This window comes from Gopherus evgoodei, chromosome 3 (genome assembly GCF_007399415.2).
Source record: "Gopherus evgoodei ecotype Sinaloan lineage chromosome 3, rGopEvg1_v1.p, whole genome shotgun sequence".
Classification (NCBI taxonomy): Eukaryota; Metazoa; Chordata; order Testudines; family Testudinidae; genus Gopherus; species Gopherus evgoodei.
The window spans coordinates 137,105,305-137,132,682 of NC_044324.1; the positions used below are offsets into that span (position 1 = coordinate 137,105,305).

A 27,378-nucleotide genomic window follows, 5' to 3' on the forward strand; every position below is an offset into this window, starting at 1 on the left:
AAAAAATATTTTTCAAAAAAATTTCAAATCCGCACCTGATTTTATAACTGAAATTAATTGGGACATGCAGACACCCATACACATTTGTCACCAAAGATATAATACCTAGACAGATTAGATAGCTCACACCTGGAGGGGCCAGTCCTGCACCCATCGAGGTTAAAGGAAGTTTTAGCACTGAGGTCACTAGATGCAGCTCCTGACCAGAAGCACAGTAACACCACCTTATAGTTAATGTTGCTCAGGGGTTACTAATTCTAAGGCTTCAGAGTGGTAGCCGTGTTAGTCTGTATCCGCAAAAAAGAACAGGAGTACTTGTGGCACCTTAGAGACTAACATTTTTTTTTGAGCATAAGCTTTCATGGGCTAAACCCCACTTCATTGGATACATGCAGTGGAAAATACAGTAGGAAGATAGATATACATAGAGAACATTCTGTGGGGACATTCTGTGAATTCTAAGGGGTCATTTTCAGCTATTTATTATCTTTTTTCAGTTTTACCTTTCTGGATTACATTTGGCAGGTTTGTTCTCAATCCAAGAGCAAACTTTTTGGAATATTTGACCTAAAAATGGTCTAGACATTTTCAAGAATGAAGAGAGTGGTAATAAAATACACATTTTGCATTATTAAAAATTGTAATTGGTTTTTAATAGCTCTGGTGCTTCAGTGGTAGACGGCAGAAATAAGTAATTTGGCAGGGACTATGGTTTCAATCTTGCAAATATTTATGCGCATGCTGAGCATTAAATCGATGTCAGGTTTGCAAAGGAAAGGACTCGAAAGTCAGGAATGACAATGTGCAGGCTGTCTGTACAACTTTAGCTCTGCACCCTTTTATATATGCATCATCATACAGTCTTTTATTATATGACTGCATACATTTTTTCTGCAAGGCCCCCTCCCCAAAATGAAATGCTCATAGACCAGAAATACACAGTTTCTGGTTATTTACTCTGGAATGAATCACCTAGGGGATTTAGGCACACAATAACGCTGACATTAGTAGGAGTTGCACATCTAACTCCCTGCGCAGCTTTGAAAATCTCAGCCTCTATGTATATTTGCTCTTGTTCTATATATTTTATGCAGTTAAATGTACTTAGGACCAAAGGCCTATCCAGGAACAGAGCTAACAATACTTAGTAGATAAACATCAGACACTACTACTTTACTTCAGAATGAGAGCCATTGTCTCCTTTCTGTCTTTTCCCTGGAATGGTAATGATCCTGTCAGCATCTCAAACTGTAGAACAAAAATAAAAATGGTAAATCAAATAAGCACATACAGTATTTATGTAAGATTCCATCTGACAGTGCACCATACTATAATACTTTCCATTATCTTGTTTTCCATTAAATTCAAACACCATAAGTATTTCATAAAATGTACTATTTATGCTAAAAAAGTTCTAAAAAACTATAGCTATACAAAAAGATATTTATTATGGTAAGTCCATTTCTACTGTGTAGGACATCAGAGACCAAGACTATATTTCAATTCAAAGGGCTGCCTAAGGAACTGTTACCATCAGTAGCATGGAGAATCATGCACTAGTTGAGATGCACAAAAATCTGGTGCTCACAGGATTGCATGAGCTTTTTTTCCACCTGCATTGGTTCACCTGGGTTCATTCCCCCATGATTTTTTGCTTTGAGTTTCGGGTTTAAATGAACCCACAAACTCAAAGCAAAGCCCAGACAGCGGTCTTCAACTTTTGCCTGGCTTCCACCTGAAAGCATCAATCAGCCAACATTCTCTGAAATCAGTGATTCTTTCAGCAAACCTGACTGGAATGTCACATTTGTAACAAAAGCCCCAATCAAGGGAGCTTGCCTGGTTGGAGTTGAATTTTGAGAGTTTCACACAGCGCTAGTCACTGTACTGTTTGCATGTAAAAGTAGTAGCTGATTCCCCAAGATAAGCAATGTTGGGTATTGTGCACTGGAAATAGGGATCAGGACATAATTCAGCTCTGCTGTAATCAGGACAACTTCCACTGAGGTCATAGGCATTTTGTCTGCTTATGTCGCACCAAGTAAGGTCTGGGTCTTTTAATAGTAAATAAATACATACTGGTTATAATTAAGCCCATATTACAAGTGCCATATTCTGCCACCCTTCTGTTAAGTTGTACCTTACCAGAGGAGCAGCCCTCTTTGATTTCTGGTGGACTACTTGTGCATTAAGGTACTATTCAATGTTATAAGAGGGATAGAATCTGACTCTTAGCTGGACTCCCCCTTTTTCAAATGAAATAGATCAATAATTCCCCTAAGTACTTCCTAATAATACTTAGCACTCACAGTGACTTTTCAACCCTCGCTCTCTCAAAGCACGGTATAAAAAGTGGGCTAGCCTCATTATCCCAACTGGGGAAACAGAGGCACAGAAAGGCGAATGATTTACCCGAGGTCAGGAAAACAAGCCATTGTCAGAACCTGTAGCAGAATCCAGGTCTCCTGGCTCTCAGTCCAGAGGCTTAAGTGCAAGATCATGGTTTGTTCTATCTGCCTTTCTTAACCTACAGCATTTTTAAGTACCTTGTGCTAGTTAGTAAATATTAGCTTAGGAGTAACCAGGACAGTGCTAATATCTGCTCTGCTTTGATTAACACAAATAATAATTAAATACTAAATTTAGTTTAGAGTTATACTCTTATATCCATTTCAGCAATTTAAAAAGATAAAAAGGGAAACATAAAAGCCCTAAGGATGGCTGCCGTGTATGTTAAAGGATAATGTCTTTTAAAATCAGGTACAAAACTCCCAATGATTAAAAAAACAAACCCACAGGAAAGTACAAAGAAATTACTATTATGTTCTCCCTGAATTTAGAAAAATAAAAGCTAAACCCTATTGACTTCAATGGGGCAACACCATTGCGCAGAGTTGCACCAGCAGAAAGGAGGGAAGAATTTGAAGCTCTAATCAAATTTCAGACATGTCAGGCAGGAATGGTTTTCTTGCTGGATACAATATGTTTTTCCTTTGGAGATACGTGCATATGGCAGGTAAGAGAACTTCCTATGATAAGAGAGATGAAACAGAAATATTCAGACAAGGTAAAACTCCAATGAGATCAGGACATTTCTTAAAACAAACTCATTGCAAAGTGCCATTGTACTAGATTCACTTCCTGTGGTATCTTAACATCTGCTCTTCAAAGCTGAAGTTGCAATTTTTATCAAATAAATATTCTGACTTTTATACATATTTCATTAAATATATGCTAACCGGCTTTGTCTTCTCTCATCAGTACCTCACTTTAAACTCTTAACAGTGGTTGGGGCTATTCAGATATTACTGCTTGAAATTCAAGTCTTCTATTTCGTATAGATATTTAAATCAGGTCACATTTAAAAGTGACAATTTATCAACCACACTGGCACATTTTGCATATTAAATCTTCAATTCAGACGTGGTTTCCCCAGCACTAAGTTATCCAATGCAAATAGAAATCAAGCCTAATTTCACCTCTGAGACCCATAGCACAATGTGTTTGGCAGTGCCTGCATAGCAATAATTCATGAAGCCATAGCCTGCAAAGCCAAGTTGCCAAGTTACCGGAGGCTAATTTCATTTTAAATGTCCAAACTCATGTACCATTCTATTCTGAAACAGTTCCTCTTCCTTACTAGCAGTGCTAGGAACCTGAAGGGGAGAGGTGTGACAGACTAATACATCTCCATAAAATAAATCCATAAATTAATAAATAAATTGGTGTCTTTTACCTCTTCACCCCTTTAGCATTCTGGTCATGGACTTTCTAACCAGTCAGCTGTATTTTGCAGTTCTCACTATCATTCTCCACTCCTCTGGCCAATAAGATGTAATGGTCACTATGAAAAACCTACCAAAAGATGCTACAGTATTGGCCATACCAAAATGACTGCATTTCCTGTTTTAAGTAGAGAGAAGTTCTGTGACTAAAAGGGATAACTTTCATGCCCATGTCATGCCCGAACTAATAAAGGCTCAGTCACAATCAGAACTATATCAGGAGGCTATCTGAATGATAACAGCACCTAAAATTCCTTCTTCAGCAATCATAGTCACCAGGAAAAGTACCTGACGATTTAATAACTTGGACCACAGAGTAAACACAATCATTACATTGTTATAACAATTTTGTGGGGAGGAAACAGGAGAGGGAGGGTTGAGGCTTAACCTTAGACAACAACAAGCTCCCTGAAACTACTGAAAACAGGTACTTGAAAGGAGACAAAGGACTTTCAAATGTGTGTGGACAATTGTAAGCCAGACTCATAAAACAAAGGGACCGAAAAGTGAAGAAGAGTGGCTGGCTTGGAGGATCAGAGAGAAGTAGCTGTTTTATTAGAGGGGAATAGGATTTTGGGTAAAATTCACAGACATGCCTAAGTGACTTAGGAGCCAAAGTCCCATTGAAAGCACCCAAGTCATTTTTAAAAATGAGACTTAAGTATCCTTCCAGTAAGTGGTAAGAAAAGTAATATGCACTATACTGAATTGTCCCCATACTTTTAGAAGCATGGATGTTTAGGTATCTAACACGTTATGTTTTTCATGCTTTCTTCTCCTGTGAGCTTCTTGCTCTTAAAATTCCAATTTAAGAAAATTAAAAGTGGCTGCAGTTTTTTCATTTTGGTACAAGGCATAGCCTGACACATTTGAGACAGGAGACAGTAATATGAGTGACAGCCTGGCCATTGGCCATGCAGGAAGAAAAAGACTGCAGCTTCCTTTCACAAGGGAGACCATAGAAAGACCTATATTTGCAATGTGGACACAGAAGGCAAATCAGCCTACAAGTAAGAGCAGAGTGGTAGCTCAGGGTGCAGGGACGGGGATAGATAGGACTTATGTGCAGGCAGGGGGTAGCTTAGGGTGCAGGGAGAGATGAGTAGCTAGGAGCTGTGTAGGCAGGGGGATCGCTCAGGGTGTGGGCAGAGAGGTAAGTAGGAACTGTGTGCCCAGAGGGCACCCTCCCCCAGCATTTGCTGCTCCCCGAAGGCTCTGCCAGCCCAGAAGCCAGCACCCTGCCTGCACAGTGTTCTTTAAAAATATAAAATAAAGAGAGAGACATTTGTTGACTAGTATTACGGAGTTGTGCTAGTAACTCCCTTGAGCACCATACAGAACATTTACCGCAATGTCTCAATCACTAGTACTTTGTTACCACATTTCTACAATTACATGGTTCTACTATAAAGATGAAACCAAATTCAAAAGACATGCACTTAACATCAATATTTAAAAGTCAGTGCAGTGTAGCTCCAGCACATTGTATGCATCAATGCTTTTCACTTCAGTGAACTGAATCAAGGCAGGATCTGGAAGAAAGCATTGATGTTTCTGTAATGGCAATGCCATTGTGTTTAACATAATGTTGAAGGAGGTTAGCAAACATTAAGTAAACAGAAAAACATCCTTGTAAATTGAAATAGCTTATGTCTTCAACAGCTAATGCTACTGCACAGCACACTCCCAGTTTCCTGTTTATCAAAGAATTAAGAATTCTGTTCAGTACTGAATGTGAGACTTGACAAAAGAAGTTAGCCCTCACAGCTGACACCCCTGCACATAGATACACTGCTGTCTGATGGCCACAGCAGATTGACTGGGTGTCAGGCCTAGGAGTAAACAAACTGCAGGATTAGGGTCAGGGGCGGCTCTAGATATTTTGCCGCCCCAAGCTGGCTGCCTTCAGCCGCTTGCCTGTGGGAGGTCCCCGGTCCCGCGGATTCTGCGGCACGCCTGCGAGAGGTCTGCTGAAGCCGCAGGACCAGCGCACCCTCTTCAGGCATGCCACCGAAGGCAACCTACCTGCCATCCTCGCGGCGACTGGCAGAGCGCCCCCCATGGCTTGCTGCCCCAGGCATGCGCTTGGTGTGCTGGTGCCACCCCTGATTAGGGTGATGTGAGTTGACACCAAACCCTTCACAGAACCCTGCAGTTCTGCTCTGCTGAGAGATTCAGGCTCCACCCCTCCCAATACATAAGCCACCTCATAGCTTGTTCCTTGTGTACCACCTGCTTACCCACTGGCTGTGTTCCTGATCACTTCCCTCCCCTCTCACCTGCTCCATCATCATGAGCCCCCATATGTAGAGACACTGTGTGCCCACTCCATCCAGTACCTTTGAAAGACTGCTGCTTTTCCCTAATCCTGACCTCTCAGCCCTTACTAATGAGCAGTGGGAGAAGAAAAACACTAGCAGCAGCATGCTATGGATTATGAGGTTTCCCTTCTCTAATAAGCAGTTGCTTGGGAATCCTTGAGGGCTCCTTAGCTACCATGTTAGAAATTATGGGATGCTATCACTCCTGCCTCATCATACCCCCAGCTACTGCAAAAGAGGAAATGTTTCCTCTCTCCTACTTCACCTCATCATACGTTTTTGATTGGGAGAGGCGGTAACATTTACCTGGTGATCCCACAAAGAAGCAAGATAAGACCACATAGTGTCTGCTGAAGACCCGAGGATGGGGAATCTACACTCAGTGAGGGAGAGTAGTTTATCTTCAGTGAGATCCAGTGAGCTAACAAAATTAAATTGAGAGTTGGGGGTGGTGGCCAGACAAGCCTCAACAGTGGAAAGGATAGGTTGTACAAACAACTTCACTCCAGGTCTGTTGAAATGTTGTGAGCCTGGGATGATGTTCAGGGTTGCACTAGGAACCTGAAATCACTTGGTTTCAGAGAGTTGAACATTCCAGTCAGGACTCTTGGCCTCCACTCTCACTTTCATCTCTTCCAGTCACTTGCTAGGTGGTCTCTGGCAACGTCACTTAATTGCTCAGTGTCTCATATTTCCCATTTATAAAACATTATTTTATTATAATTATGTATTATGTGTATTATTGCAGCACCTAGGAGCTCCAGGATTGGACCAGGGCCCCATTATGATAGGCACTGTACAATCACCACACAAAAAGATGGTCCCTGTCCCAAAGAGCTTACAATCTAAGGATAAGACAAAGAGACAACGGATACAGAGAGACAGGAGAGTACAAGAAAACAATGAGACAATGCTAGTCAGCAAGACACAGGCAGTGGTCTCAGCACACCAGGACTCAGGGAATGGTATTTTAATTCGTTTGCATTCTGTTTCATACCTGCATTTCCTATAGTAATAAATAAAAATATTTTTATATTTTGTAGTTTTTTATAATGCAATTAAAATAAAGCAAAGTTGAAATGATGAAAAAATGCTCTAAAGGCAAAGCAAGCTTATAATGTAAAATTATATGCTGGTGGGCTATACCATAGGTCAGTGGTTCTCATCTGGGAGGTCTGTGGCCCCCTGAGGGGGGCGGGAGTGCTGCAAGCTGACTTCATGGGGTCCACAAGCCTCAGCACCCGCAGCCCATGGGTGTTTTGGGGGGTGATGGGGGTTGCTGCCTCCCCAAATTGCAGTGCTGTAACTCCTAATAATGGAACCAAAGCAAGGGCATCCCCGGTCAGCTCCACCCTCCCTCCATTTCCCCTGCCCCTGAGGCCCCGGCCAGGTCAAAGGCTGGAAGCTGGAGACAGGCAGGGTGAGGTGGCTCCTGCTCTGGCTGGTGCCATGGAGCAGTCAGCCAAGCGCTTCCCTGTCTCCTCCTCCTGTTGCTGGTGCCTGTGGCTGTGGTTGCTTCTCAGCTCCCAGCCCCTCTTGACTGCTTGTGCGGCCAGTAAGAGCTGCTTGGGTGGGGGGACCAGGTTCTGGGGCTGGCAGAGCCCTCCGGAAGCAGCAACCACAGTGGGGGGTGCCCTCCCAGCACACAGCTCCTAGCTACCCCTCTCCCTGCACCCTGAGCTGCCCGCCCTGCCTGCACACAGCCCTTAGCTACCGCTCTCTCTGCACCCTGAATTACCCTCCCACCCACACATAGCCCCTAGCTACCACCTGCCCACACCCAGAGATACCCCCTCCCCCCACACAGCCCCTAGAGCTACCCCCTGCCCATACACAGCCCCTCCTACCCCTTTCTCTGCATCCTGAACTATATCCCTCACTGCACACAGCCCCTAGCCACCCCTTGCTTGCACCCTAAGCTACCCCCCTGCCTGCACAGAGCCCCTAGTTACTCCTTTCTTTGCACCCTGAACTACCCCTGCCTGTACACAGCCCCTAGCTAGCCCTCTCTCTGCATCCTGAGGTACCCCCCTGCCCACACACAGCCCCTAGATAGCCCTCTCCCTGCATCCTGAGTGGTTTTTAAATTTTTTGAGCTGAGCGCTCCCCTCGCCCGCCTTTAAGCTATAATTTTTTCTTGTGCCATCCCCCATCCCAGACAGGCTGGATGGCCTGCTGAGGTAAGTCAAGAGGTGGAGGTGGCACTCCCTTCCATGCCTTGCAGAGATGGCCTGAGTCCCACTGGGTCCTGCTTCCACCCAAACAAGTATGTTGAGGGGGCCTCAAAGAAAAAGATTGAGAACCCCTGCCACTGGTGAGCTTGGGCCCCCTAGTTTGTACTTTAAGCTTAGCATTAATAGTAGTTCAAATAACTACTGTAGTGTTGAAGATGCGTTGCTGGATAGTAAACTTAAAAAAATGCACAGGACGACAGGAATATAATGCAAATAAAACAAATGCCAGTATAAAAAACAAAAACGAAAATAGGCTTGGCTTGACATGAGTAATTGGACAGGGCGAGGCCTCATTTTTTGACAGACAGGATTTGGAAGGTAAATGCACCAGCAGGCTGTAAACAGAATGTCTGTTCAACCTAAGATAAGGGGGAATATCCATGGAACCATTTACAATGGACAAGATAACAATGGATAAGATAAGCCTGGAACGTAAGATAAGGTAAAGAGTAAGTAGTGCATGAACAGTGCGTGGTATTCAGGGATTGATTCCTACAAAATAACCAAGCTGATGCCCAAATGTGTGATGCAGTGCATAGTACACCCATGTAACATGTAAATGTATATAAAGGAAGAGGTGTGCCCATCCCCTACACTTGAGTCTGATCAACTCCGCATAGCTTTGCTGTATGCCATATAAAAGAACTAGAGTGACAAGACTTAAGTCGAACTGAGTTCTTAGAGGCTGAATGGAAGAAGTCTTGGGAGAACCCCAACACCACCGTCAAGCTTTTTGTAGGCATCATGGCAAAGGAGGGTTTGAAGGCAGAGATGAAAGTAAGCTGGTACGCCCCGGTACGGCATACCGGCAAGAGCCGGTTTGCTGTACCGGGGTGGCCCGGCTTCCCCAAGGGGCAATTTAAAGGGCCTGTGGCTCCAAGCAGGGACTGGAGCCCCAGGCGCTTTAAATAGCCACCAGAGCCTCACTGCTGGAGCCCTGGTGTAGGGCTGTGGGGCTCCAGGGGCTATTTAAAAAGTCCAGGGCTCCCACTGCTTCTACCGCCCCAGCTCTTTAAATAGTCGCTGGAGCCCCACTACTATTACAGGGCTCCGGCAGCTATTTAAAGGGCTGAGGTGGTAGAAGCAGGGGAGCCCCAGGCCCTTTAAATAACCCCCAGAGCTCTGGGCTGCTGCTGCTACTCCGATGTGTGTGTGGGGGCACTTACCTTACAGGGTGGGCTGGGGCTGGCTCTGACTCCCTCAGCCTCACCCCTTCCACCCTAGGCCCTGCCCCTTCCGGGGGCCAGAACTGGCCCCAGCATACTGGTAAATCACTGGACTTACTTTCACCCCTGTCTGAAGGATGATTGTGAGATAGTTCTGTGGATGTTTATGAAGGACAGCGTAGGAAAAAACGCAATGGTGCTTGTTTGAAAATGTAATAAGTGGACAATGGATGTTGGCATTACGGGCTGATCTGACACGCAAGTCAGCCTTTTGATACTGAATGGAGATGATAGGTAGGATGTGAATAGACTGTGAATGGCCTTGAAAATGAAGACAAGTAGCATATGTTTGGTATGAGAGAGAAGAGGGAGCTAGGGAAGTGTCGCAAAGAGGATGACACGGTCAAAGTGATGAGGTAGGAAAATTTTTGAATAGATATGAATGGGGCAAAATTACATTTCTCAAGGTCAGAGAAAAGGATGTTGCAGTAATCAAGATATGAATGATAAGACTTTTAGCTGTGTGGACGGATAAGAAAGGCCGTACGTAGAGGTGTTATGCAGAAAGAATCTACAAGACTTAGACACAGCCTGGATGAGAGTATCTAGAGCAGGGGTAGGCAATCTTTCAGAAGTGGTGTGCTGAGTCTTAATTTATTCACTCTCATTTAAGGTTTCGTGTGCCAGTAATACATGTTAACATTTATAGAAGGTCTCTTTCTACAAGTCTATAATATAGAACTAAACTATTGTTGTATGTAAAGTAAATAAAGATTTGAAAATGTTAAGCTTCATTTAAAATTAAATTAAAATGTAGAGCCCCTGGACTGGTGGCCAGGACCTGGGCAATGCAAGTGCCACTGAAAACCAGCTTGTGTGTCGCCTTTGGCACCTGTGCCATAGTTGTGCCAGGTTGCCTACCCCTGACCTAGAGAGAGGTCTGAGTCCAAGACAGGTTAGTGGTATAGTTCACAGTGCTTGAGAAAGGAGGTAACAGAGGATTTGGGCAGGGAAACGGGGTGATTAGGGGCTTTGCTGCATTGATCTTGAGCTGATGGCTAGCCATCTACAAGGATGAGATGTGAGAGACAGGTCAAGAATTTCATTTAAGCAGAAGGATACAAGTCTGAGGTAGAGAGGTAGATCTGTGAGTTTTCTGCATAGTCATTGAATTTGTGTTTTCAGATGAGACTACTCAGAGAAAAACTGTAGAGGGAGAATAGAAGGGGACCAAGGACAGAGCCATGTGGAACTCCCACAGAAAGCTGAAGTGGGGATGAGGAGGATCCTCTGAGGAATACGCTGAATGACTTACCAGAGAGGCAGGAGGAGAACCAGGAGATGACAGAATCATGGAAGACAAGAAAGGACAAAATTGCAAGAGGAGGAGCATGGTCACCTGTGTGAAAGGTGGATGACAGGTCAAGAAGTATGAGGATGGAGTATTGGTGTTGAGATTTGGCTAAGAAGAGATCATTAGAAACTCTGGCCAGAGCAGTTTCAGTGGAGGGCACGAGGTACAAACTAGAATGGAGAGGATCTAGGATGAAATTGGAGGTGAGGAACTCTAGGTAGTGATTGTAAATAGTGTGTTCAATGAGTTTAGAGACAGAGAGGAGAAGGGAAATGGAGCAGTAGTTGGAGAGGCAAGTAGGGAGAAGGGTAGTTTTTATTAAGAATGGAGAGACTAAAGCATGCCTGTATTGCAGGGGTGGCCAACCTGAGCCTGAGAAGGAGCGAGAATTTACCAATATACATTGCCAAAGAGCCACAGTAATACCTTAGCAACCCCTCATCAGCTTCCCCGCCCCACTACCAGTGCCTCCTGCCCACTAGCAGCCCCACGATCAGCTCCTCCCTCTCCCTCCCCGCACCTCCTGATTAGCTGTTTCTTAGCGTGCTGGAGGCTCGGGGGGTGGGAAGGGGTGGAGTGAGGGCAGGGTCCCTGGCAGAGCCAGGGGTTGAGCAGTGAGCACCTCCAGCACATTGGAAAGTTGGTGCCTGTAGCTCCAGCCCCGGAGTTGGTGCCTATAAAAGGCACCACATATTAACTTCTGAAGAGCCGCATGTGGCTCCGGAGCCACAGGTTGGCCCCCCATGCTGTACTGTGAGGGGAAGAGCCAGAGGAGAGTGAGCAGTTAAGGAGAAGAGTAAATGAGGGGATGACAGTGGATGCGAGGGAGATCAGGAGATGGGAAGGGATTGGGTCACTGGGGCAAGTGGAAGGTTAGAAGAGGAGAGCAGATGGGAAACTTCTGCTCCCAGGAAGAAGGAGAGCACTGTAGAGCAGGCAGGGGGGAGAGAAGGTGAACTGAAGGGCTCACTGGAAGGTCTGGGATGGAGCTGCACCCCAGGACATGAGCAGGTGCTGGCAGAAGCTCCCCCTCAGGTAGGTGGACAGAATTGCATCCCCTACCTCCCGAGAGGCATAATTAATTAGTGTTTGTAAAGAGCTTGAAGATCTTCACACAACTGCTATTCACATGAAAAATCTGAATTATGAAAAGCATCCCTCACAATGAAAATAAAAGGACATTGTTAGACCCAGATTTTGCAAAGGAGGTCGTCTTGCTGTGACGCTTGGTATTGATCTAACTAGGTAAGTGTGTGTACACTGTACAGCCCTTGGTGTATAGAGCTCTGTAGTACAGTTAGGTTTAAGACAAAAATTATCAGAGCAAAACATTCTCTGTCTGGCCAGAAGCAGCGTAAGATGTTCATTAGCATCTCCTTTCTCTACTTACAAATTCTGCAGGTGCAGCAACTAAAGAAAGGCACTTAACTTTATTCTTTATGCTTTCCCTACATTGCATATATAAGTATTAACACATATCTTTTTATTTGGGATCTCTAGCCCAGTCATCGCTCACATTCTGCCACGTGCATATGAAGTTGTCTGTAGAGGGTCTAACTCTCTTCACTTCAGGAAAAACAAACAGCCTCCTCCAGGTCTGGAGCTCTGTAAATCAGCCAGGGATTCATACTAAGAGACCATTGTGACTACAGGCCTCCCAACAGACTTGCAGATGCTATCTCAATGACAGCCCAATCCAGCAGGGATCTAGATCTATAGTGTTGTTACCAAACATCTCATGGCGTAGCAGAAAATGGACTAGGTTTATACACAACTTTTTAGCCATTTAAGTCAATTAACTTTTCATACCGATTCTCTCAGTGAAAAGCTTTTATAACAACAGGAGAACAGACCAGTGAGCTGATACCTGAAATCTCAGGTCTTGGGGGTGAGTGGCAGACAGGAAGACAGAAAACAAAAGGAGTCTGGTCATGATAAGCCATACCTTTACACACCTTTTCATCCCTTGGAACAAATTTGTAAATAGGCTCACGCCAGGTACCATCAAGGATTTATGCTGTGTGTGTAAAGCAGGATATTGGAGCCAAGATACAAGATCTCATCTGGTATGACCATTCCTATGGACATGTACTATACTAGCTTAAGCTAATTCTGAAACATTGATTGGCAAATTGTGGTATTTACATGATCATAAATACAGCAGGATAACTAGCATTTTTGATTTACAAAGGTCTACCATCAAAGACTCAGACAGGCTATTGGTACTAAGTGAGGCAAGTTCTGGTTTCACAGAAGTCAATGGCAAAACCCTCATCGATTTCAAAGAGACCAGGATAACCTTGTCAGTTAAGATCATTTTGACAATAATAACGACAATGATTGTGATGCTGGTAAACCAGGTGCCAGCTCTTGCTAAGGCTGTAGGTGTCAGCTGAGCCAAATTCATAGCTAGAAACTGGACCAGCTCACCTATATGTTAATATTGATCAAGATGGTTCTTAAACTTGTAAGAATGTGTTTAATCTCTATAAAATGCTTGTAAATTGCTGCATGCATTAATCTTACTTGTAATGTCTGTATCCCATGCTATAAAGTAGTATATAAATTTTGGTTTAAAATTGTAAAATTGCCTGCTCTGAACTTGTGAACCAAGGCAGGAAAAGTGGTTCCCCTGCCCATGCAGAAGAACTATCAAGGCTAAATGGGCCATTGTGGAGCATCACAATGCACAGACTGGGTTTATGGCCCTCTTACACCCACAAAGGTGCTAGGTGCAAGAAAGCACATGCCATCAGCCTGAATTCAGAAAGAGGGAAATAAAGATAGCGGACATGAAGATTTTTATCTCTTTGCTATTTGAACTCTTGCAAGGGCTGGAGCTAAGAAATAAAGAAAGCTGAGATCCCCAGGGTCAATCTGGTTTAGCTCTAAAAAGACATTCTGTGCTGACAGATTACTACATTTCTGTCAACTTTTGGAATCATAGACTGAATTCATTTGTTTATATATACTACCTGTTTTAACTTGTAAACAACTCTCTCATTTCTTTTTCCTAGTTAATAAATTCTTAGTTTACTATGGGATTGGCTACCAGTGTTCTCTTTGGTATGAGATCTAGGGTACAAATTGGCCTGGGGGAAGTGACTGGTCTCTTGGGACTGGGAGCAACCTGAATATATTGTGATTTTTGGTGTAAGTGACCAATTATCACTAAGTCCAGCCCGCCTGCATGGCAAGATAGGCTGGAGAGCCTAAGGAGACTGTCTGTGACTCCATGGTAAGACTGTTATAGTGATCCAGGAGTTCACATTTGTAACTGGGTTGGTGAAATCTAATTCTAGAACATTCCACCAGTTTGGGGTGTCTGCCCTGCTTTTGTCAGTCTGCCCTGAGGTTGGCATTCTTGGTCATGAGACACTCCAGACAGCGTGACAATAATAATAATATTTTACATGGACTTCAGCTTCAAAGTGCTTGACAAACTTAGATGAAACTGTACAACACTTCCATGAGATGGGTAACTAAAAATTATTTAGCTTGATTCTCCACTGTGCTTAAGAGAGGAGGCTGATAGGGACCTGGTCATAACTTCTCCAGTCTCAGCCAACTGGTCCTGGTGCAAATTGAAGCTGCACGTCTCATCTTCTCCTCACCCCTCGCTACCTCACCAGGCCCCCTGCCTCCTCTTATGTGAGACAATCTCTGGATGCTCCAAGTTCTCTTGGTGCCACGTAAAGCAGACTGGAGACTCTGTCCCCTTTATCTCCATTATATATCTGTGAAATCTGAAGAAGAGACCTTTCTTCTTATGTTTCCAAGGACCCAGATGAAGTCAGAGTCAGAACCAAGAACAGACCTCATGAATTAGTATCCTCCAGCCTGAACTCAGAACACAAGCCTTTCTATTGATATTGATCCAAAACCAATGTTTGTTTCTGTGTTAACAGGATGACACTGCTAATGCCCACAGACAGAATTTCATTAGTTCTTAACAAAAAGCTTTGCATCTTCAGTCTTGCTGTCCCTACCTACACTTGTAATGGGCTGTTGTTCTCCTTAACTACTTCTTTCTATCCCACCTCTTCCAGCATTCCTTCCTACCATTTTTCACCATCATCAATCCCACTGCTCTCCCTTACTTGTACCAGGGCTTATTTGCTTCGATAATTTAGGGCTAGTTCCTGGGAGGTGCTGAGTACCCTCACCTCCTATTGATGTCAGTGGTTGCTGAGGGTGCTCAGCACTTCAGAAGATTAATCCCTCACATTGTAAAATCTGCCTTGCTCTAGACAAGCCCACATCCATTTACAGTACTATATAAAGTGGGAACAACATACTAGAGCTTGAACAGCTTGTTTAGATAGAATTACAGTATTCCCTTGGCAACCACTGACCCATCTCAGAGATCCCTATTTTGGGGCCAAGTCTTTGATCTCTTTTTACCCAGTCCATTTTGATCCTTGAATCTACATTTTATGTGCTTTGATCCTACATTGTGGCTCAAGTAAACAAGCTCTTCAAATGGTGTATAATTCTTTTCCTCTTTATGCTGTTGCTGTGTATTATGAATTGAACCAAATAGTATAAAAGGAGACAAGGGAGTATTACTATTGGGTGACCGGTCTCATTGCTAGAACTTACAGCAGGGAACATATTTCTTACCCAATTGATTAATATTTCAGATATGAATAATACACTTACATACATTTTCCATCAAGGTATGTATATGACTCCAACTAGTATATTTGTTCATGTGAATTTGACAAGACATTGCAAATTGCTTTGAGGTAAATTCTAATCAATATCTCAATATCACTTCATTCCTTCTGATCCTTAAATTATCTTAAGAACAGCTTCTCCACCAGAGTATGTTGGTTACAGTTCAAGGAAAATACCTTATAAGGAGATACAAAAAGAGGAAAATGCTAGCAGCAGATATCCTCCCATACTTTTTGCTTATAGAAATCTCTTTTTACTCCTTCAATCCATTAATTACTAAAAAGAAAAAAGGTTAAAGTGATTAAAGCTTTTTTTTCCTGTGAGGTGTCTCTGGCAGCACTCAAAGGCTTAAGCACCAGCTTACAGTTAAGATGATTTTACTATCTCTATTTCATCTCTTTCAGTATTCCATTATCTTTTCCAATATATTAAGTTACTGAGGAGGGGAGTGGGAGAGAAAGAAATGGAGGAAAAAAAGATTAAAATATGAGCACTATAATGATGTAGAGGAGACACAATTAATAAAGGAAGAAAGAGTGACATCATATATGGCAAATATATAATAATGAATTTTCCTTTAGTGGAAGCAGACCATGAAAAGTATGCTCCAAAAATAAGTATTGTGGCAAGGCACCTTCTCAGTCTCCCCAGCCTCTGCTGTTTTTAGCCCTGGTGAGACAGGCTTGGGTAATGCGGTCCCCCTTGGGGCACAGGGGAAGTCTGCTCCCTGTATCTCCACCCATCCTGTTTAGCGTATTCTTACTCCCTTGTGGGAGAGAGTACTGCCTCTCCTCCTGGTGAGTCTCACTGTTTTGCTGCTCTGGGAGCAGGGCTCCTTCTCTCTCCACTCCCCCCTTCCTTCTTCCCAGGGAAGGGTTTAAAAAGGTCTCAGGCAGCCCCAAGTTGGAACCAACTGATCCTAATTAACCTCAGGTAGCTCCCCCTCAGCTGATTCTAATTTGCTACCTTGGTAACCCTTTCACAGCTGAACCTGATTGACCTGTGGTTGCCTCTCAATTGATAAGGAGGAGGGACTTTTACACCTCTGGGACTGATTCCTACCCCTCCCTTGCAGCTGTCTGTCTTGAGTTTATCACAGTATGTAATAAAATACCTTGGAAAGTTTACTAGTAAGACAGAAGCCTTCTTTTCACAGATCTAGACATTATTATCAATGATCCCTTTTTCTCTAAGTTTCTCTAAGAGGTCAGGGATATCCTATGGACATATCCCACATGGGGAACTGCTTCCACTCAAGAACCAAGCTAGTAAATAACAAAACAGTGATCCTGTTTATTCCTGGGGTGACTGTATTTTTCTAAACTTGTTCTGCCTATCTCTTTGGAATAAGGTTATCATGACTCATGGCAATCAATTATAACAGCCAGTTTATGAGAGAATTGGAATGAGGGAGTGAGAAATTAGTGGCCATATGTCATCTCATATAATGTCAGAAGTACTCAGTTTCCTACTGCTGACGCCATGTGAATGATCAAAGCAATCCCATCACCCACTTATGTCCTCCTTACTATCAGTCCATTAATTTCTGAAAGTGAGCCTTCTTAGCCTGCAATAGCCAGACTGCTGCCAAAAGAATGAAAAAAGAAACATAATTCATCCTTACCATTAGCACACCAAAGGACCACCAGTCTGCACTCTGCGTGTGTCCTCGCCGGTTGACCACCTCTGGGGCCATGTACTCTATTGTCCCACAGAACGAATACGCTCTCTTGTCATGGTCAATGGCCTCCTTGCTCAGGCCAAAATCTAGACATATTTTGTAAATAGACAGAACTCTTGTCAGATCTTGATTTATGATTATAAACATTATCTCACATTTAAACATAATTTTTCATTCAAATGAAACCCAACAGCTTTCGACAAAGATGCAGAATACTGAATCCAACTGAGAGTTAAATATTTACAGAAGTGCACATTCATGTAATGCACAGTTTATGTGCACATAAGCACCAAAACATACTCAGAAGTTGGAAGTTACATTTGCACATGGCTATATGCGAGCAAAATTCCTACTTGCATGTAGGGATTTGTACCCTGAAGTTGGGCACATGCATTTTTCCACACACTTCTGAAGATACGTCCCAGAGATGGCAGAGGTAATTTGGATAAGCAGAATATAGTTACATCAACTGGAATTTCCACACGACATTGGAGCTAACACCCAATTCTTGCAAAAAGTACCACAGAATTTTTAATCATCACAAGTGGACAAGCATGCAGTGATGCCCATGCCACAGCTCCAAGGCAACAAAGGGATATCCATTCTAGGCATCTTTTGGTTGCAGTCTAATCTGGAGCTAGAAGCCATACCAGAAGGGTGTGTGGTTGCAAGGACTCTTAGGTTAGAAGTCTGGAGCTGGAAGCCACAGTCAGGAGCCCAATTTTATCTGAAAAATGGTACTTCCTGCATGCACAGGGCCCTTATGCTACGCCAGGCCAATGGCTCAGCAATGACCAGGGGGAATAATGTCAGCTACTGAAACATCAGTCCCACTTCCTGCAGCCCCTAGGTTTTCTCTAGCTACCTCATTCCAGCTACTGACCCACGATCACAGCTTGATGCATGGAAACCAATGCAGTGCATTGGCAGGCTTGTAGAGATTACGTTTCAGTGATCAGATGCTGTTCTTTACATACCTGTAATCTTAATGTGACCCTCTTCATCTAGGAGGATGCTGGAAGGGAAAAGGCAAAAAACAAAGAAGGATTTTAAAGATACAAAGTACATTTAACAATAAAGAATAAAAAATGGTGAAAGAGAGGAAATATGTACAAATTAAATATACACGTAGCCTGCCTCCTTGTTAGAGACTCCGGAGAAGAGAAAGATCCCCAGAAACCCAGCCTGGGCAGGCTGGATAATCAGCCTGACTGACATGCCAAGGCAGCCAACTGCATGACTTGAATGTTTGGTTGGGACGGCCCAAACACATGATCTGAGCCCAGAGAGACCGAGTGTTTGAAAGAAAGGAGTTGACTGCAGGATGTCTACTTTCAGCAACAAGAATCACAAAGCTTTCACTGTTCTTGAAGGAAAGGAGAGAAAGGTGCACAGAGAACCCAAGACTCTTTGGTTGCAAAGTGATCTACAGAGTCTTAAAAGGGAGAAATAAGTGGACTCTTCCACTCTTGAATACCAGAGGTTTTCTGAGAGTGGGCTACACACATTTTTACAGTGTATCATCATCATTAAGGGTCAAACAACAAACAAACAAATGATGCAAGTTAGATTTAAGGCTGCCATTCTGTTCACAACTCCCCGGGATGGCTCAATGTTGCAGCAATCTTAGAAGAGAAGTTAATTTTATCACACAGGCTTTAAGTATCATGTAGGCCTGTGAACCAATAGGCACAATGTGATAGGTTAATAAAAGAATGAGGTCATATCTCTTAGATCTACATGCAGAAGGTTGAACCAACTGCATGGCAACACCTTGCCTTGGACCAGTTGGAGCACCCTTATACATCCAGGACTCAGTGAATGGAAAAATATGAGGGAGTGGCCCAGAAATGAGATGTTGGAGGGAGGGAGTGTTTTTCCCTCCAACATCCCGTGGGAAACCTGCTGAAAAAGGTAATTCAGCCACAAGAGAGGATTACGCAGTTCTCATCTCCTAGGTCCCTTTCAGTGAAATTTAATTCCAGAGGCCATGATCTGGTCATGCTGTGAGTAATTATGCTGAATTTCCGTGCTTATATCAGCTTAAATTAGCCCATGAATATTGTTTGTTTTGATGTCTTTTGGTTTTAAATAGTAGAAGTAAATACATTTTTATTTTCCAAAAGTTAAATTTAACTCAGCACGCATAACAAATTGAAAAGTGATGGCTGACTGACCTCACTGGTGAGGGAACATAGTATAACCATGGTAGCAAGACTGTGGACCTCTACAAATCCAAATGAATTATTTGTCCCAACTTTGTCCTCACCTATAACTATTTCACATTTGGGGACAATGTGTACCTTCAAATCAGCGGCACTGCTATGGGTACCCGCATGGCCCCACAGTATGCCAACATTTTTATGGCTGACTTAGAACAACGCTTCCTCAGTTCTCATCCCCTAACACCCCTATTCTACTTGCGCTACGTTGATGACATCTTCATCATCTGGACCCATGGAAAAGAAGCCCTTGAGGAATTCCATCATGATTTCAACCCCACCATCAACCTCAGCCTGGACTAGTCCACACAAGAGATCCACTTCCTGGACACTACAGTACTAATAAATGCTGGCCATGTAAACACCACCCTATATTGGAAACCTACTGACTGTTATACTTACCTACATGCCTCCAGCTTTCATTCAGACCACACCACTTGATCCACTGTCTACAGCCAAGCTCTACAATACAATTGCATTTGCTCCAACTCCTCAGACAGGGACAAACACCTACAAGATCTCTATCAAGCATTCTTACAACTACAGTACCCACCTGCTGAATCATAGAATATCAGGGTTGGAAGGGACCTTAGAAGGTCATCTAGTCCAACCCCCTGCTCAAAGCAGGCCCAATCCCCAGACAGATTTTTGCCCCAGATCCCTAAATGGCTCCCTCCAGGACTGAACTCACAACCCTGTGTTTAGCAGGCCAATGCTCAAACCATTGAGCTATCCCTCTCCCCCAAGGCAAGAGCCATACCCCTTTCAGGAGAGAGGCTTGCCCCAAGCGGGGTGCACCAGGACAAAGAAAGGCTCCACAGTCACCTGCCTGACCCCGATGTGATTTGAACACACAACCTTCTGATCTGGAGTCAGATGCGCTACCGTTGCGCCACGAGGCCAGCTGAAAAAAAGAGCTGCAGACCTCAGACAGTGTACTGACTATGAATCATAGAATATCAGGATTGGAAGGGACCTCAGAAGGTCATTTAGTCCAACCCTCTGCTCAAAGCAGGACCAATCCCCAGATTTTTACCCCAGTTCCCTAAATGACCCCCTTGAGGATTGAACTCACAACCCTGGGTTTAGCAGGCCAATGCTCAAACCACTGAGCTATCCCTCCTCCCCAGTAAAGAAACAGCTTGACAGAGCCAGAAGAGTACCCAGAAGTCATCTACTACAGGACAGACCCAATAAAGAAAGTAACTGAACGCCACAAGCTGTCACCTTCAGCCCCCCAACTAAAACCTCTCCAGCACATCATCAAGGATCTACAACCTATCCTGAAGGATGATCCATCACTCCCACAGATCTTGGGAGACAGGTCAGTCCTTGCTTACAGACAACCCCCAAACCTGAAGCAAATACTCACCAGGAACCATACAACAAAAACACTAACCCAGGAACCTATCCTTGCAACAAAGCCTGTTGCCACCTCTGTCCACATATCTATTTAGGGAATACCATTATAGGACCTAATCACATCAGCCACACCATCAGGGGCTCATTCACCTGCACATCTACCAATGTGATATATGTCATCATGTACCAGCAATGCCCCTCTACCATATACATTGGCCAAACCAGACAGTCTCTACGTAAAAACAATAAATGGACACAAATCAGATGTCAAGAATTATAACATTCAAAAACCAGTTGGAGAACACTTCAGTGTCCCTGGCCACTCGATTACAGACCTAAAAGTCACAATATTACAACAAAAAAACTTCAGAAGCAGACTCCAACGAGAGATTGCTGAATTGGAATTTGCAAACTGGACACCATCAAACTACGCTTGAATAAAGACTGGCGGTGGATGGGCCATTACACAAAGTAAAACTATTTCCCCACGCTTATTTCCCCCCATCCCCAGTTCCTTACATCTCCTTTTCAATTGCTGGAAATGGGCCATTTTCATTACCACTACAAACAGTTATTTTTCTCTCCTGCTGCTAATAGCTCACCTTAACTGATCACTCTCCTTATAGTGTGTATGATAACACCCATTGTTTCATGTTCTATGTATATCTATATCTATATCTTCCTACTGTATTTTCCACTACATGCATCCAATGAAGTGAGCTGTAGCCCACGAAAGCTTATGCCCAAATAAATGTGTTAGTCTCTAAGGTGCCACAAGGACTCTTGTTCTTTTAGTAAATAAATGCTGCGTCTTGAATGAGCATGCTGCACAAAGGATTTATTTAGGGTGTTCACTTTATAAATTATTTTTACCACATGAAAACAGTAATATGGAGTATTTAATCTAATTGCTGATTCATGTGTTGAAGAAGATCTACTCAAAAATATTTGTGTGGAAAAACTGGAGATTCTCCTGTTCTGTAGTGTGATTTTGATAACAGGGAAACATTTTCACTTTCCCCACTATTATAAGGAATTTTTTTTTAGTAACAAATACAAAAAAAAAGCAACCTTGGAGTTATAATGTCGTGTTTTCATATATTTCCTCCAGGCTAACATTTGCTGTTTTCATAGAAGCATTCTGACATGAAACATGAAGGCAGCCAGCAAAAATCACCTTTAGTTTTTGTGGAAACAAGAAAGACTGTTGAAACAGAATTGTGACTCGTAACTTGTAAGGATATTCATTTTGTAACCCTAATGTGGTCAGCACTCCTTTAATCAACAATTAGATTAAATATGTAAAGTTAGTAGTCAACCACATTGTCTCTCTTTATATTCCCATCCTCTCAGACATTCAGATCATCATAATATATATAATTAAAAGAAAACAGAAGCAAAGCTGATACATTAGTATATACATGCAGAAAATGTTGTTTTTGTACTGAAACATAATTAAACAGATGATCGTCTGTAATGCATTTGTAGGTTGGGGACAGACTATTATAGAGTATAATTCAACATCAAAGGCTGACAGCTGAGTCACTATTATTGCTCAATAAGTAAAGCTTCTTCTTTTCCATTCCCTTCCAGCTTCCTGAGGAAGCATGATTTTTAAGCACTAGCCATGTAACAGGCATGTTTAAAATATGCACCAGTGATAACCTTCCCTCCACCAGAGGATTACACTGAGGGAGATAATAGAATTTTAGGCTCCTGTGACCCATGTGGTTTGGAGGCCAGTGTCAGGAGCTGGGTATGAAATCTTCTTGTGGTTTGGGCTAACCCTCCCTTCCTAGGTTGATAGGTGTGAACTACCCTTCAGTTACCATCACTGCAAACATATGCCCCACCTAAGACAAAAGGCATGTGTGAACCCGCCCAGGAGTGGGTTTGTTGAGACTTGTTTTGGGTAGGTATTCCTGGGAGTGTGAGAGAACACACAGCTACTGAGGTCACAGACCAGAACAGAGAGAGGGGCAGAGGAAAGGAAGCAAGAAAAAGGCAAGCAGGAGCCTGTGAGCATAGTGTGACTCTGGAAAATGCTACAGAAAGAGCTTTTGGCCCAAAAGCTTTTGGCCTCTTTTGGCTAAAGAGGCTTGGGGGGCTGGTAAGCTAAGGAGCTGATTCTTTTTGTTCTTGATTCCTTCTGCATTCAGAGACACAGGACTTTGTACATTCCTTGTAAAGAAACAAGATTGCGTCAAACAAATACCTGGCTACTATCAATTACTGCTCCCATCTGGAACATCCACACAGCCCTGAACTTTGATTAGCCAATCAGGTCAAAAAGGGGCAACAAGGGCAAACATGGTAATCACACAGTTTTGGCCCTGGAAGTCTAGAAGGGCCCACAATGATGACTCTTCTTCACTCTCAAACCGAGGGGAAGGCTTCTGTGATAACAATGTAAGATTGCAGTAATTCTAGGGGTATTGCCAGCTAGGCAGCGAGCAGAGCTGCAAAGCATCCACTGAATTCTCCCCATAATCATCCATACTGTAAATAGTTTATTTCTCACTAGAAAGGTATGCTCTTTTTTGCAGCATTAACTCCTGAACCATGAATTCTACATCCCCATCCTCCTTGAGTAGTTCATAGCAATGGACTGGAGCTAATGGTAATCAGGCTAGCCGTATTGCCAAGAGTGAAAGGGGTGTACAAACATGCAGTGGGCTTTCTTACCTTATTCTCGTGGATTCATTAATAAATACGAACAAACACATCAAAGCACTATACACTGTATAGAGAGTGATGGAGAACTAAGACCTCCACTGAGTGGATAAGTCACGTTCAACCTTCCTGCTACATTTTCTTTGTATTTAGCAGTCTACAAACTCCACTGAGTGCTACAGTATTTTTGTCCTTAGGCAAGCTTACACTTTTGTCACTTACACCTGCCGCTTACACTTGCCCAAGGACAAAATGGGGAGAGTGTGTGTGGATGGATGCATGTGTGCACACAGTGTAATTTGTCCCCTTAGAATGTATAAAATATACAGAACTCCATATTTATGAACCACAAATTACATTGGAGAGAAAAAAGGAAAATGAGCTATCAATTTGAGGAGAAAAACATGCTCATTATTGCAATGAATCAATTTAAGATTAGTGAAGCAGCCACTGTATCCGCCACTAATTATCCTGACTGAAACGACTGGCATTTAGTAAACTTAATCAGTAATTGTGGAAACATAGCTCTTCTTCGATCATTCTTCCTGTCTTGTCTCTTTATGTTTATTCTTTTTACAGTTCCTTTTTACTCTACAGTATCCTTAACCGAAAGCTCTATTGTGACAATCACAACTATTTCAGCTACTGCATATGAGATGCACAAACCTGAACTAGACTACTTTCATTTTCAGAGAGAGAAAAAAAATAAGGAAATCAGACACGGTTAATATGATTCAGGCATGGGGAAAAAAAAAACTTTCTTCCAATTCAATGGTTTGAAATTATAATAATGGAAGAGGAAGAACAGATAAGCAAGTTATACTAGGTTATAATTCCACTGAGGACGCCGATGGTATCACAAAACCCTAAGATAGAACTTCTCTATATTCAGCTTATGCATAATTATTTTTTCAGTGTAAGGTTGGAAAGTGTCTGTGTAAAACTATGGCTCTTCACATTCTATATTTCACAATTAGTAATAAATAATAATCATTTTCACTTCTCTAGTAATTTCAATTTTAAGATCTTAAAACACAAACAATGAATTTAATCGTTGACAGCCTGAACCAACGTCTATTGCCCTTCACTGGATCAGGCACTGAGGCAGGGAAGTACATTAATCTCCATTTTACAGATAGGGAAACTAAGACAGGGACAGTAGAGTGACATGCCCAAGGTCATACAGGATGTTTGTGGCAGAGCTGGGATTACAACCGACAGCTGAAGTCCATGGCTGAATCTTAAACACAAAGAATCATCCCCATTGGATAGTGACATTACTGTATATCTCAAATCAATACTAAAATGATTCTGTCTGAGACACTAGCAATTTCTGAATCTGTTTTTTAGTTCTGATCCATGTCTTCTAGGCTTCACTTTGAGCTTTAGGTTCAAACAAGCCTGAACGAAGAATCAAACTCAGCAAAAACTACCAAATTTGGCCTGGCACCAAAATCATGTGGAACTATTCAAGGTTTTCATGATTTTGGTCAGATTTGCTCCATACTTAGGTCAGGCTTTCATGAAATATAACCTAAATTTCATGCTTTTCTGCAAACTTGGCCAGATGTTCTGGTTGCTAAGAATATCTGAAACACTATTTGAGTTTCATTTGGTTGCAGGTTTTGTTATGAAAGTTCCTCACAGCTCCAGAGATCAAAACATCTTCAGAAAAGAAGGAGACACTCACAAATTTAGGATGTCATCACATTGTATTGTGTTTATTGTTGTACAAAATTTGTATCATGTCGCCCAATCTCAGCATTCCAGATTCTTCATCCAAATTCATTTGTTATGTAACTCCAGTGCAGACAATGAAGAATTACAACAGAGTCACATCAAATATGAATTTGGTCCTTTGCACCACAAAAGGAAAAAAATTACCTTTGGCTACACTGGCACTTCACAGTGTTGCAACTTTTGAGCTCAGGGGTGTGAAAAAACACCCTCCTGAGCGCTGCAAGATCAGCATGTAAAGCCTCAGTGTAATCAGTGCCGCAGCGCTGGCAGCGCAGCTCCCAGCGCTGCAAGCTACACCCGTAAGGGATGTGATTTACGTGCAGTGCTGGGAGAGCTCTCTCCCAGCACTGGTGCTCCGACCACACTCACACTTCAAAGCGCTGCCGCGGCAGCGCTTTGAAATTTCAAGTGTAGCCAGACCCTATGACTTCTTGGTAGGAAGTAGAGCTACTCTCCCAAATCCTCATACTATTTTAACCACACCATCAGTACAAGCATACATGTTCATGTATGGGTTTCACAAACTGTGCATGTTTTTCTGGTATTTAATGGCTGCATTTAAGGGCTCGATTCTGCCATTCTTACATTTAATCATACTTTACTACACAAATAATCCCATTGGTTTCAATGAGACTGAGCAATTACCTTATTACATGAGTAGTCTCATTGAAAACAATGCGATCACTCATGCAGAAAAGTATTTCTTAATGTAAAAGTCAGAATTAAATGGTAAGCAAACTTGAAGAAAGCAGCATTTTTGGCAAATAAAAGTTGAGCCAGAAAGACAAATTTTTGGCTATTTAGATTAGATCCTCTAGTTCTCAGCATCACAACATTTCCTGGTGTGCAGAGGTTGCACTTAAAAACTTGTCAATTGTCCTAGATGGTTAATAACACTAACTCAGTATTTGTAATTTTCTCTAGATATTTGTATGAGGAACAGAGAAGCAAAGGGAACACTGCTAATATTAAACGTAATATTATCTGGTAATAACAGTTTCTAAAAATGGTATCCAGTAACTCTTTATTGATAGCAAGGATGGAAAGTTAAAAAAATATTCCAGATATTTACAGTTGAAACTAATACTTACTAGTAAATCATCACCTTAAAAGATGTAAACCATCAAGCCAATGTTGTATTCAGCACTATATTTCAGCGCTTTGCAAGGGGATCTACAGAGAGATATGATGCTGCTGGTATCTGTATTACAGTTTTGCTTGATTATTTCTGAAATATTAGATGCATTCAGCACTCTCACATGTGGTTTGAACCAAGTTTATGTCAAAAAAGACAACTCAGAAATAACATTTCGAAAGATAAATATCTCCTAATGTAGCTTACATATAAAATCTTTCTAACAATTAACTATTCTTTTCTAACTTGTCTCTTTTTCTTTAATGTTTTGGATCAGATCAGCCAACATGGCTTTTTAAAGTTCTGATGAAATCACAAGCATTCATGCCATCCTCTGCTAGGTCTGGTCTACACACAGTTATTGTACTGGTATAACTATTTAAGTTAGGAGTGTGATCTGTTTACCCATATACTTATACCAGTACAGCTCCTAATGTGAACATAGTTATACTGGTATAAAGATACATAAGGCTATGTCTATACTATGGACCTTATAATGGCACAGCTGTGCCGCTCTAAGGTCCCCTGCGTAACTGCTCTTTGCTGGCAGGAGAGAGCTCTCCTGCCACCATAGTTAAACCACCCCCAATGAGTAGGGTCAATTAGGTCGGCAGGACAGCCTCTCCTGCAGACATAGAGCTGTTCACACCAGTGCTTTTGTCAGCAAAACTTATGTTGGTCAGGGGAGTGTTTTTTCATACCCTTGACTGACAGAAGTTTTGTTGACAAAAGAGCTGGTATAGACAAAGCCCTTCTGATACGGGAACAGCCATACTAATACACCTCTACCCTGATATAACACGACCCTATATAACACGGTAAAGCAGTGCTCCGGGGGGTGGAGCTGCACACTCCGGCGGATCAAAGCCAGTTCGAAATAACGCAGTTTCACCTATAATGTGGTAAGATTTTTTGGCTCCCGAGGACAGCGTTTGTCATAAACAGATAGTTAAGGGTTAATGTCTCTTTTACCTGTAAAGGGTTACAAGCAGTGAACCTGGATCACCTGACCAGAGGACCAATCA

At 42.6% G+C, this 27,378-nt stretch overlaps 1 protein-coding gene and 1 non-coding gene across 2 annotated transcripts in view; both read right to left on the reverse strand.

The window, feature by feature from the left end:
* RPS6KA2 (ribosomal protein S6 kinase A2) overlaps positions 1–27,378 on the reverse strand; it is a 449,145-nt gene that overhangs the window by 83,440 nt on the left and 338,327 nt on the right. Inside the window, 3 exon segments of the mRNA XM_030556734.1 lie at positions 1,178–1,248; positions 17,165–17,307; positions 18,199–18,236. Of these exon segments, the coding sequence (XP_030412594.1) occupies positions 1,178–1,248; positions 17,165–17,307; positions 18,199–18,236 (252 nt within the window).
* On the reverse strand, positions 20,274–20,345 carry TRNAW-CCA. Its single transcript has one exon. It is a non-coding gene; the product is annotated as a tRNA-Trp (tRNA).